The sequence below is a fragment of the Pelobates fuscus genome, chromosome 1 (assembly GCF_036172605.1).
Source record: "Pelobates fuscus isolate aPelFus1 chromosome 1, aPelFus1.pri, whole genome shotgun sequence".
Lineage (NCBI taxonomy): Eukaryota > Metazoa > Chordata > Amphibia > Anura > Pelobatidae > Pelobates > Pelobates fuscus.
This window is the reverse complement of record NC_086317.1, coordinates 47,041,097-47,055,608: the sequence shown is the minus strand read 5'-3', so window position 1 is coordinate 47,055,608 and position 14,512 is coordinate 47,041,097. Positions and strand designations below refer to the sequence as shown.

The following is a 14,512-nucleotide window of genomic DNA, read 5'->3' as shown; positions in this document are numbered from 1 at the left end:
GACCCAGCACCGAGGGACATCGGCGCTGGGATAAGGTAAGTAAATACAGGGTTTCTAACCCTTTATTTACTGGAGAGGGGGGGGGACGTGAGGCAGAGGGATTAGTAGTGCCAGGAATGCAGCTTTGTATTCCTGGCACTACAGTATCCCTTTAATTGATGGTGGGTTATTTCTCTGCATCTATTCTGTAAAAGCTTCTTGGATTTTCCCATGCTACCAGTGCCATTCAGAAGTAGTTATGGTAGGGTGTGGAACTGCACTCTATCCCTTTAAGCAGTATGTAGCTGGGTGCAACTCAGACAGTCTCAGTACCAGAGACCAAAATGCTGAATAACAAAATAGAAGGAAAGTCGAGGCACTCCAAGGTACAAATCAGGCAATTTTATTGAACCCACTCCATCGCAACGTTTCGACCTACACGGTCTTTGTCAGTGCCATTCAGAACATAAACAACCTTTTACCAGCATAATACAACCATTTCCACTTAGTGTTTTAACGGTTGGGAAGGTTGTGCTGAATACAGTTTTAGATATATTCAATTTTAATTCAATGCAAGGTCTGATTGTGTTGAAATTCATCAACGGTCTATAAGAACCAGACCACTAATGGTTCTCCTTGGCTACTTTGAGAAAAAATTGTTTAGAAGGTTGACCTTTGTTGATTACAAGTGCTCCTGGTAATAAACTTATCACAGTACAGTTTTATATTTATATTATATGATTCTTCGACAACTACACTAAAGCTAAGTAAGATCGGTTATTCATCAGACTCCTGCAGGCAAATCAAAGGCATCTACCATATTTCCCTAGTTTGCTGGGTTCATTTCTTGACCTCCAGCTATGCTCTGTTGATCCAAAATACTGTTAACAGCAGGGACTTTGAAGATACATTAAACTCTTTATATTATCACTTTTGCATTAGGAAAAATGTTGAATTTGTACAGCATTGAACAGCGATATTAAATCTTGGTGGATAAATTAGTTTACCCTTAGCAAAATATGGATGAATATGACAACCTAGTTAGTCTTCTATTGAATGGAACAAAGGAGTATAAAACAAATGTTATTTTAGGGCAAATTGCAAAAAATGAGAAATTGATTTGTATGGTGATTGCTTTGAATTTAGCATTTTAGAAATCAAATTTTTGCACTGATAAATATGATCCTATGGGTCTTTCCCGTTAACTCCGACTTTAAACTGACATTTAAATTAACTTCATTTGAAAAAGAGTTATTTGAGGTCAGTAACTATAACTGCTGGAATTGAGCTATTATTGATGATTTGCTAATTCTAACTTAGAATAGGACAAATTATAGACTAAAACTAAACTGAGTGTTTTTGAAACACTTGAAATTAACTGCTAAGTAATACACCTTCACAACTCACTTGAAATTGAGGGATATACATTTGGCATCAAGAATGTGTCACAAATAAAGATCTTGCAATGGTCAAGCCAAAATTAATAAAATTAAAGGGGAACTTTAAGCACTTTAACAATTTCATATTTTTAAAGTTGCAATAGTGTATAGGATCCCATCTGTCTTTCCCACCAAAATTCAATATTAAACTAAATAGACGGCTTGGAAGCGGAGCTTAAAGACACCTCCAAACCCTCTGGATATGAGAGCTAGAAAATCACAGTGCCGTTACGGTTGGCCATAGAAAATCATTGTATTCAATTATTCTCTATGGAGGAATTGAAGGCACATCGTGGAGAGCGCTGTGCATGCACCTTCATTTCCTAGTGCTCCATTTCCCCAACCCAAGGAGGTGGTCGCAGCAGCGCAGAGGAAGCCTCCGAGCTGGAAAAAAGGTGAGTTATATGTTTTTCTTATTTATTTATTGTTTTTCATTTTATTCAGTTAGTGGGACCTAAACTATCTTGGGACTTCATGACTGTAGCGTTAGGAATACATATATGTAGTCCTAACGCTATAGCGTTCCTTTAAGTTAAAAAAAAAACAAAAAAACAATACTGGAACCATCTCCTAAACTCAAGAAGTAACTGTGTATCCCTTTACCCTATCACAAGCACCTTGCTCAGATGTGTGGGTCAAAAAACGAAAGTGGTTATTCTAATTTATATCGCATTGCAATGTGCTTGCATAAGGTGACAATATGTTTATATGGGAGGGTGTGTTTGTGTCATCTAACAGTGTTCGTATGTGCATTCAGTTTAACTGTGGCGAGCACTACCTGTTTAATGCAGAATTAGCTGGTCTCTTCCTCTTCCCAACCTAAACCCAAAAACTCCACACATGGATGAACAGTGTAGGAAAAGTCAGCAGGGACATGATGTGATTAAAATCTCTCCCTCCTCCAAACAGATCCCAGGAGCCTGAGGCTGCCACACCAGAGAGGAGATGGCAACTAAGGGGCCAAGGATGGGAGAATGTGCTTTGCAGCAGGAGTCTGTGAAAAGCTTAAACGGACTCTATAGTCAACATATAAAAGCAAGAAAGACAGGTCCCCCAGCCTTCTTTCTTGTTTTTATTTGAACTTGTCAATAAAAAAAAAAAATCAGAGTAAGTTTTAATAATAAAACTTACCTCCGTTCCTGTGCCGAGCTCCCCGCTAGGCCACGCCCCCTTTTAGTCAAAATGACGAAATCGCGGGGCCCAATAGGACGCTTCTCCTTGAGAAGCGGCATCGCGATGTGGTGCGCATGCGCGGTTTCACGCTGCACCAATCGCATTCTTCATAGAGCGGCATTGAATGCCGCCCTATGAAGAAACTCAGCATGTGCGCGGAATGCACGTTCGCGAGCTGAGCTGTCTGACTGACAGCTCAGCTCACTTTCTATACCCGCCCCTTCCTCAGTCAAACTGTGTTTGCCTATAAACACTATATATAGAGATCTCTCTATATATAGTGTTTCTATGCAAACACACAAGTAGTAGAAAATTAGACATACACACACTCTTTCTCCATCCATATCCATCCATTCCCATCATCCATATCCATCCATTCCCATCATCCATCCATTCCCATCATCCATATCATCCCCATCATCCATTCCCATCATCCATCCCCATCATCCATCCCCATCATCCATATCCATCCATCATCCATCCATTACCATCATCCACCCATCCCCATCATCCATATCCATCCATCCCCATCATCCATATCCATCCCCATCATCCATCATCCATTCCCATCATCCATATCCATCCCCGTCATCCATCCACTCCCATCATCCATATCCATCCATCCACTCCCATCATCCATATCCATCCATCCCATATCCATCCACTCCCATCATCCATATCCATCCCCATCATCCATTCCCATCATGCATCCATTCCCATCATCCATCATCCATTCCCATCATCCATATCCATCCCCATAATCCATCATCCATTCCCATCATCCATATCCATCCTCATCATCCATCCACTCCCATCATCAATATCCATCCATCCACTCCCATCATCCATATCCATCCATCATTCATCCCCAAATCCATCCACTCCCATCATCCATATCCATCCCCATCATCCATATCCATCCCCATCATCCATCCATTCCCATCATCCATCCATTCCCATCATCCATATCCATCCCCATCATCCATATCCATCATTCATATCCATCCCCATCATCCATCCATTCCCATCATCCATCCATTCCCATCATCCATATCCATCCCCATCATCCATATCCATCCCCATCATCCATATCCATCCCCATCATCCATCCATTCCCATCATCCATCCATTCCCATCATCCATATCCATCCCCATCATCCATATCCATCATTCATATCCATCCCCATCATCCATTCCCATCATCCATATCCATCCCCATCATACATCCATCCCCATCATCCATATCCATCCATCCCCATCATCTATATCCATTCCCATCATCCATATCCATCCCCATCATCCATTCCCATCATCCATCCATTCCCATCATCCATGTCATTCCCATCATCCATTCCCATCATCCACATCCATCCATCCCCATCATCCATATCCATCCCCATCATCCATCCATTCCCATCATCCATTCCCATCAGCCATATCCATCCCCATTATCCATATCCATCCCCATCATCCATACACTCCCATCATCCATATCCATCCATCCACTCCCATCATCCATATCCATATCCATCCATCATCCATCCCCAAATCAATCCACTCCCATCATCCATATCCATCCCCATATCAATCCACTCCCATCATCCATATCCAGCCATCAACTCCCATCATCCATATCCATCCACTCCCATCATCCATATCCATCCATCCTCACCCACTCACCCTCAGTCACCCACCCACACTCAATAAATAAGTTTACTTACTGTTTGAATCCTCTCCTCCTCCTCCTCTTCGGTCTTCAGCTGTCAGCTCAAGCCACTCCCACAGCAGTGCTGACAGCCTCAGCACACAAAGCTCGTGCACAGTGCTTTGTGTGCTGATAGCACGTCTGAAGTATTCACCCATGCGTGAATACGTCAGACGTGAGGCCTTTTTAGGGCCTCTGAACTCGGAAGTCCCTCTGGTGGCCGTCTGATTGACTGCAACAAGAGGTGTTCCAAGCTTCCAATGTAAACACTGCATTTTCTCCGAAAATACAGTGCTTACAAGAAAAAGGCTGCAGGGAGCTGTAGCACTCACCTGAACAACCTCATTAAGCTGAAGTTGTTCAGGTGACTATAGTGTCCCTTTAATGTGAGCAGGATAGTGGGGAGCTTTTTGAACTTTCCAGCTGAGCCAATTCATTCTGCACACCATTGGCAGGTGCCCATGAACCTTGGGGCCTTTGCCTATGACCAGTTTGCCCAAATTCTTAGTTCTCCCTTGCTCCTATAAACTAGTATTGCTAGCTTAGGTCTCAAATTAAAGTGGAACTGTCACCAACTAGATATTGAAAATGTGCAAAGAGCCCTGACGGTGACATTGACACTGTGACTGGGGGACATGCAATGGAGAGTTTAACTTACCTCAACCTGGCTTCAGGAACCACTGCTGTACTCTCCCACATGCATGATAGTACAGCTTTAAGGTCTATTGAGGGTTCTGTGACACCGTAGGATCCTCAATAGACAAAGCCAGTTCCCTGCAGTTGTCACTGGTTGGGGGGCTCTGGGACTGACACTTCTAGATGGCAGAAGCTCAGTGACGGGTGTAAGAAAAACACTGAGACAATGTAGTCTCTACTTTGTTTCAGTATATCTTTTGACTGGGTTGGAATTTCAGTGAAATATGAGCATCTGATAAATACGTTTTCTTTATGAAAAACTCATTTTGCAGAGGGGTCTGCTATAATAAGTTTTCTGAATGAATATTGTTAGAAAAACTTTAGAAATGGTGACTTGTGTAGATAAACTGTTTGGAAAGTTTTTTTCTAATAATATTTGAACAGCATATTAAACTTCTACCATTACAGAGGGGACTTGTCCATTTTTATGTCAATTATTTTTATATTAGATAAATCATATAAAACAAATATTTTGTTTTACAAATGGTTTGTGGAATTTCAGCTATCTTTACTGTTACATTGTTCGTATAATCTTAAACATTTTAACTGATGGTTTAGCATGATAAAGAGATAAGTACCTGTTGTGCTTGGTCTTGTTGTTGACTCTATAACACCTATCAGAGAAGTAAACATAATACACATTAAAAAAAAAAAAAAAAAATCAAATGCTTTGGACATCAATTTCATAGTGTATTGTTATTTTTGGTGTTTTAATATAATTTACAGAGAATATAGTTGGACATTGAAAAAAAAAATGAACAAACTGCAAAACATTAAGTTTTTTAATCAAGGAATGCCATGTACAGATTGTGTAACTTTAATTGCAGAATTACTTATGTCAAATGACATATGTAGAATTAGTGCCCACACAATACTCTAGTCTTAATTTGTTTTACTGCAAATCAATGGAATGAATTTGATGCGTTTGACTTTGCATACGATTGTGACAAGTATAAATGTTAATTTATGTAAATCTAGTAATATTTTTCAATATGCTCTTCACAAATATTTACATTTTGATTCATAATTGTGCAGCAGACATCAATTTCAAATTCAGCTTGGAATGTTTTGCAAATTAAATGGTTTGTCACTTAAAATGATAAGCTTTGCACCAAAACATCCTGATGTGCCCATACATATGATGAAGGATTTTGTGTCCACGACTGAAAAACCACTGGAAAATAAGTTGGCGCAGTCAAGGCTGTGAGTAATATGCTAACTGAATAACTTTAAACTCAATTGCTTTTATAAGATAGTTGTGGGTGGTCTGGTACAAAACTTTAGATACACAAGCCTCTCAAGATAAAATGTAGTGTGAGTATAGGGGTTTTTGTTTTATCACAAACTCTAGTATATATTTCTCAAAGACTTCCCAACCATTTATAATTTCAGCTTAATATATCATCTCTGTTCCGCTTAAACCACTGATGTCAACAGAGGAACACTTATCATATACATACTCCTAGATGGCGCCTGCAATTATCTAGACACACAAAAGGTTTATTGGTGGTTATAACCATAAACAAAGTTACCACCTCAGAATAAATACTCTCACCATATTCAAACATGTTTAATTTCATTTTCGAACAGTTGGAAGAATTATCACACCACATACCATTAAATAAGTGCTAGTTAGGCCAAAAGAAAACAAGATTCATCAGTCCAGGCAACCTTCTTCCATTGCTCCATGGTCCACTTTTGATGCTTACGCCCCCATTAAAAGCAATTTCGCCAATGGACAGGGGTCAGCATTTGTATTCTGACCAGTCTGCGGTTACACACCTCTAAAGACATCAAACTACAATGTACTGTGTGTCCTGACACCTTTCTATAATGGCCAGCATTCAGCTTTTCAGTCATTTGAGCTAGCTCTTCTGTCTGATCAGACCATAAAGGGTATATTTTGCACACCATGTGCATCAATAAGCCTTGGCCGCTCATGACCCTGATTTTGGTTCACTGGTTGTCCTTCTTTGCACCACTCTTGCTAGCTACTAACCATTGTACATCAGTGTACATCATACTACAAAGCAAAACCTGAAAATTAGAAACTGACCTCTTTTCCCACAGACAATATCTGAAATCAGACTTCTTGTTAAAATAATATAGACATGTCATTGTGGATGGCCCACATTATTTCAAACAACAACACAAACATTTGCTCAGTAAAGTTTTGTGGCAAAAATAAAATATATCTTAAAACACACATGAAGCTTATTGCCATCCTAACCCAACATACTTTGAAGTGTAATTGTTATTTTATTTTTTTAAAGTAAGGATAATTCAAAGTGAATTTTAAATTCTGGGTAACAATAGCCAAATACAAAAAAAAAAAAAAAACAACAAATCAGTTAACGACCCTTTTTAACACCTGATACAGCAAAGGTGCTTGTCCATGCTGCTATCCTCTCTCGCCTTGACTACTGTAATCTGCTTCTCAGTGGTCTTACGTGTTCCTGACTTTCCCTGTCACAGTCTATAATGCATGCTGCGAGGCTAATCTTCCTGTCCGCCCGCACCTCCCATGCCTCCCTACTTTGTCAGTCCCTCCATTGGCTTCCCGTAAGATATAGGGCTCAATTTAAGATTCTGACACTTGCTTACAAATCTCTACACAATGCTGCTCCCACCTTCTTATCCTCCCCAATACACAAATATGTCCCGTCTAGGCCCCTACGCTCTGCCGGAGACCTAAGTCTAACCTCTGTTTGTACTCCTACCTCTGATGCTCACCTTAAAGACTTCTCTAGGGCTGCACCATTCCTATGGAATGTCCTTCCCCTCTCTGTTCGACTCCCACCCTATCTCCACTCCGTCAAAAAATCTTTTAAAACTTACTTCTTTAGGAAACATATCAATTAAACTGTGAATAGCTTTACCTCCCCGCACCCTGATTCCTCTCCTGAAACTGTCATCAAAATAAAACACTAAGCCCTCAATGAACACTATCCTAGCAACCTACTTTTCTACCCTACCCTTAACTTTTGTGTCACTATACCCCACTCCCTCTAGCATGTAAGCTCCCTCTGTTCCTGTGCGTCCAGCTTGTCTGGTTACAAATACATGTCTGTTAGTCCACAGCACTACGGAACTTGTTGGCGCTTTATAAATAATAATAATAACAGTCTGAATGGCCCCATACCAAATAGGGCAGAACTATCCAGCTGCCTACAGTGCCATTAGGACTGCAAAATGCAGATTTTTGATAGTATAATTAGGGCCCCGCCCACAATCCATGGTGACACTAGGTCTGTTTTTCTAAATATTATAATTAGGGCCCACACATACTGCCAATGGGTGGAGGCTAGGGGAGACACTAGTCATTCCTTCCTTATCTTCTAATGGCCCACACCCTTTTATTTAATTAAATAGCCCACATCCACTGGCCACGAGTGGGGGCTGTGGGTGGACAGTGATCTTTCCACCCCCATTGTTTATCAGGTGGGGGTATAGGGGAGACAATTGTGTTTCCCATGTTACATAAATGTTCTTGTTTACCTCCGTAGGTTTTTTTTTTTTTGTTTTTTTTTTTATGAAATGGTTGGCTAGTGCTTGCTATCTAACTCCCAACCGTGCATTGTCGAGATTTTCAAACAATTTTCTCGCTGGCTGCTAGTGAGCAAATAACCCTTAAAATTATAATTTCCTTTCAAAAATGCAATTGAATGATACTTTGAGAAAAAGTGCATCTGGCCAAATGCATTCTGTTCCAAATTTTATCAAAAACATTTACTTTGTGAATATTTTGAATCCTATAATTTGCAGCATTCTGATGCAAAATTACTGTTTTTTAACTGGGCATCCAATACATTCGGGCGATTGCTGCAGATTTGCTTGGGACGACCTAATTCTTCCTGTATTTGACTTTAGTAAATAACAGAATTGCCATTGCAGGTGGAATTTGGTTGATTGTGTGAATTTTTTTGTAGTGAATAACCCTGTATGTTTTGAGTTTCGATAAATATAAGCCTAAAGTAAAAAATGTAAAACTGAATTTATGTTGCATTCACTTTGAACTCCCAGCAATTCACACTTTAATCAATAAGCTGCTTAGTTATGTGTGTTTGAAGTTACGAAGATATTTTATATAGGATCATTGCTGACTGCATCACATGTATCCATTGCATACAGCTTGAATTCTATTTCTAAAATATAGCAAATGCATGACAGGACTCCAGTCAGCATGGTTTCCACGACATAATCAATAACAGGATATAAAATATTTAAACTCTGTATAGTCAAAGTATTTTCTCCCCTTCCAGCCCCTCCTACCCCCATAGCAATTTTCAACATAAAGAACCGCAATCAATTGGAAGAATAAATGATTACAAGAAAAGATGTGAAATAAATGAAAGTTGACAAGGTTAAAAGAAGACGCAGTAAATGCATACTATATTCATACCTTCAATCAACACACTGCTTGTATCTATTAAAAATGTCTTTGTGAGCTGAGAATGATTTCCTTCAATACCATCAACAAGTTCATTCTGTATTTCTTCATTTGATATTATTTGTGTGAAGTGAAGAATGAACAGAACAATAACACTGCCATTTCTGAAATAAACAGAGAATTAGAAGAGTTGTTACAGTTGCCATATAATATATACTCTGCACGCATTTTTTTTTTTCTTTTCTTAAAATGCTATGAAGTCTGTCGGAAAAAATATTAATTTATCTTATGCATGTTTTTTATTTAATGTTTTACACTGGACGTTTGAAAAAATTACTTTAACATCTTTGAGTTATAAGAATATTTTAAGCACCACCGCTACTAAAGCTTTTTGTTGCTGAAAATCTACTCCATAAACCATAAAATCTATCACATGTTCTTTGCATTCATTTAAAGAGAATGTAAACACTATAACCATTTCATCTCAATGCTTCCTCATTAGCTCAACGAGCAGAGAGGAGATCATTTTTTTATCATTAAAATATAAAAACATTAAACACTGTTTAATGCTGAATGGAAGAATGGTGCCAGTTGACTCCAGACAATATAACTACTTCAATGGGATAAAGCAGTTACAGTGCCTACAGTCTCTTTAGATATCTAGAACTCAGTCTTAGCTTGGGCCTCTGTGATATCCCCCCCCCCCCCCCATCACCCTTCACACACACTCACGGGCATGCAATCTCACCCTCCACCCCAGCACGGGGACAAACTAAAATAGAGAGGACCCTGGTGCAAGAATTTGTTTGGGTCCCCCCTATTCAACAGTGCCCAAAAAGTAAGACCCCCTTCTGTTGTGCAGCTCCAACAATGCTTTGAAAGCTGTGACTCTACCATTTTCCCATGCTTGCAGGGCTGTTTTTAGAACTGAGTAGTGTTTGTGTGTTAGAATGTAAGCATGTTTTTGTATGGAGTATGTTTATGTGAATGCAGGGGTGGTGTGTGTATGTGATGTTGGCATTTAAATGCAAGCATGCATTCATGTTAGTTTTTAAATGCAAGGTTATGTTTATATATAATTTGGTGTTTAACATAGAGGTGTGTTTGTATGTAGGGATGACGTTTTAATTAAGGTGTGAGCTTGTATGTAGTCTTGAAGTTTCAATGCAGGGGTGTATTTGTGTGTAGTGATGGTATTTGAATGCTGAGATATATGCACATATACACATACACTGTGATACACACACACACACACACACTCTTAAACACAGATATACACACCGACCTACACACGCAGATATACTGATACATATACACACATTGACACACATACAGATACAAACACCCAGATAAACAGACTGACACTGACAGATGCATACAAACAGATACACACTGACACACATACAGACACACCGATACACAACCTGACACACATGCATATACACAGACACACAGATACAAACACTGACACACATGCAGATACTCAGACACACATATACACACACTGATGACATACAGATACACACACTGACACAAACACACACAGATACACAAAATGACAACATACAAACACACACAATGACAACATATACACAGACACATGTACTGACAGACAAACTGACATACACACACAGACATACTGACACACACACATGCACACGCACACACACATGCACTGGCATACACACATAGGCTCATATACTGACATACATACTGACAGACTCAAAGACACATACACAAACATATATACTGACACACAGACACACACAGACAGATAATGACAGGCATACTGATACACACAGACAGACATATTGACACACACACGGACAGACACACACTGAAAGACACACACAGACACACACAGACACATATAATGACAGACATACTGATATGCACAGACACACACACTGACAGACATACTGACACAAAAACACTGACAGATATACTGACACATGTAGACAGACATACAGGCAGAAACACAGACAGAATTACTGACAGACACACACATGTAAAATTTGTACTCCAGTTTAATAAAGTCACCCTCCACTTTCTTACCTTTTGCAGGAGGGTGGCTTTCCTGGGATCCAGTGGCAGACTGAGGCAGTTGGGAGTTGTGCTGGCTCCCTCTTCACTGCCTGCCACCCCTTCACTGCCTGCCACCCCTCTTGCACTGCTCCAGTTTATCAGGCATACTGATACACACACTGACAGACATACTGACACACAAACACTTACATACATACTGACACATGCAGACAGACTTACAGGCAGAAACACGGACAAACATACTGACACACACACACACACACATGCACATTTTTTACTTAGCCATCCTCCAGTTTAATAAAGTCACACTCCACTTTCTTACCTTTTGCAGAAGGGTGGCTTCCCTGGGGTCCAGTGGCAGACTGAGGCCGTCTGGAGTTGTGCTGCCCCCTCCTCACTGCCTGCCACCCCTCTCACCTTGCTCCAGTTTATCAGGGAGGAAGTTACTCATGGCTGTCACTTCCTTCCAGGCTGCAGAAAAGCATGGGGCCCGGTTTCGCTGCTAAAGGCCCACAGCACCCTACTGGGCCCGTGCTGGGACATACCCACACTGTGGAACTAAGTGCGTGGACCATCCAATGGGCCTTCGTAGTGTGCGGCCGCACAGGCGGGCAGCAGGGCCCACAGATTATCTACTTGGGGGCCCTCCAGAAGTAACTGCTCCATTTGCCCTGTGTTAAAGACAGCCCTGGTGATATTGCATGTAGTGTTGGAGTTTGATTGCTGTAGCACAGGTGCACTGCCACATACATAAATACATACTTGCACAGATATGCATACACATTAGCACACACACAGATACACTGACATATACACACGCACTGACACAGAGATACACACACTGACATATACAAACACACTGACACACAGATACACACCCTGACACATACACCCTGACACACACTCACACATACAAACACACCCTACACACCCTGACACATACACATACTTATACATACACCCAGAGAAACACACAGGTACTGACACAGATACAAACGTAAATATATGTGTGACTTCCCTCGAATCCTGCTGTTGGCTGAGGCTAATGGGAGTGTGGGTTGGGAGCTTGCCCTCTCCTTACTGTCTGGACCTACTCTCTCCATCTCTGCAGCCTGTGCCTCCTCCTCTTCTCTCCTCCCTGTGTGTCTCTCTATGAAGCTGCCAATGTTACAGGTGCCCTGGCTGCCAATGCTACAGGTGCCTGGTGCACTGCTAAAGGGTTGAAGTGCATGGTCAGGCCACTGTTTATTCTCTGTTTTTGTGCATTGGCCACCTAATGGGCTCCCCCCAGCGTAAGTGCCTGGGTCAGCCGCACAGGCTTCACACGCGGTAGTTCGACACTGCTCAAAGATTGTAAGCTAATTTAAGCAGGGCCTTCTTCACCTCTTGTCTCCGTTAATATTGTATATTTTCATTACTTGTCAAATATCCCCATTCTATAATTGTAAACTGCATGTTGGAGCTCTACAAATGCTAATAATAATATAATTTTGTTTTATTCACAGTAGTAAAGCAATGGAAGGCCATAGCACCAATAGTACTTTCTGTGACAGACCGCCAAACTCGCTTCCTAGCTAGAACTGGGACACCCGTAGTGCTTCAGCCCTAGCCGCCACAGCTTAGTTGGGGTCTATCCGAAGTTTCCCACCCTGGAACAGGGTCCTGTCTTACAGCTCAAAGTGATCACTCTCACCTGTAGAGTCTATAGCTGTATGGCTGTTAACCCAAACACTAGCCGAGACTTAGTGAAGGAGAACTGATTTATATAGGAGTAAACACAACAGGGGGTCATCACCCAAAACAATACAAGTCAATCCTTGGTGTCTAGGACAGAATTAGGTCAAGAGTCCATAATTAAAGTACCTGCCTGGCACCAAGACCCATTGCACAATAGCTATTGTATTATAAACTAATTTCTTCCCCCCTGTTTACCTTTTATACACACAGACTCGCTAACACAATTATCTCCCATAGTACAAGAAAACTCCTAAAACACATATAATAATATACAGCAGATGAAAGGAGTCTCTGGGACAATGGGACAACGCCCTTCTGGGAAAACAACAAGGAAAGGGGGGGAAGGAGAATAACTAACATTACACACCCGGTACCTATAATGGGCACAGGGTGACTAAAACATAGGAATAATCTGGGAACCTCCATAAAGTATCCATCTGCCGCCCCCTGTGATGGTGACTGCCGTCACACTCTCAAATATGATATAGTCATAAAAATGAGAGTCAATTATTATTACAGATGGTCTTCATAGAAATAAAAATAAAGATCTGCTAGGAGTATACACACAATTTATCTTTTCGATGGGTACTACCACTTACCAGCAAGTTAAAAAAAATATTGAAAACTACTTGAGTTAAACTTTTATTATGTGATACTCTGCTTTGGTCAAACTTCCCAGCATTCTAACTGATATCACAAAAATATCTAACTGGCCAATGTACAGGAAGATATTGTATTGGATAAATTACTACTACTTTGCAATCAACAGGTTTCCAGAGACCTTTGCTCTTTAGATAAAGAATATAAAAACACTAGAATAATCCCTAATTTTATAGAAAGACAGGAGGCTTCATATTTGCTATTTTAACACCTAGAAAAAAGAGGAAAAAAGGCATGAGAAGCTGGGCGAAAATAAAATGTACAAAATGTAGATTCTCTGGACCAGTCGGCCGAGGCTAAAATGTCTGAGAAGGATCCTCCTGTTAGCAGAGCAGAGGAGGCAGCAGCACCACAAACTGAATGAGATCCAAAAGAGGCATCGATACCAGCAAGGTTGAGAAGCCATCTAATCCAGCAGCAAGCGATTGTAGGACAGGACACCGGTCGGTGGGGCTGAACGTAGGAAACTAAGAGAGGACCTGTAGGGTCCCGTAGAGGTGTGGTAAGAGAGATATATTGCTGTAGGCAACGTGCCACACATAGAGAAGGCCTATCTGGGAAATAGGGGTAAAAAGCCCAGGATGACAGTGTTTTAGTTCTACAAGAAATAGAGAACCAAACACCCTCAGGAGAAAACACAATAGCATGAAAGTCAAAGGACCTGATGTCAGAAACTCTACGGAAGGA

The 14,512-nt window shown here is 40.7% G+C and overlaps 1 protein-coding gene across 1 annotated transcript in view; it reads right to left on the bottom strand.

The window, feature by feature from the left end:
- TMPRSS15 (transmembrane serine protease 15) overlaps positions 1-14,512 on the bottom strand; it is a 332,837-nt gene that overhangs the window by 299,926 nt on the left and 18,399 nt on the right. Inside the window, exons 4-5 of the mRNA XM_063448381.1 lie at positions 9,395-9,546; positions 5,571-5,606 (exon numbers count right to left, since the gene is read on the bottom strand). Of these exons, the coding sequence (XP_063304451.1) occupies positions 5,571-5,606; positions 9,395-9,546 (188 nt within the window). The remainder of the gene's footprint in view (positions 1-5,570; positions 5,607-9,394; positions 9,547-14,512) is intronic.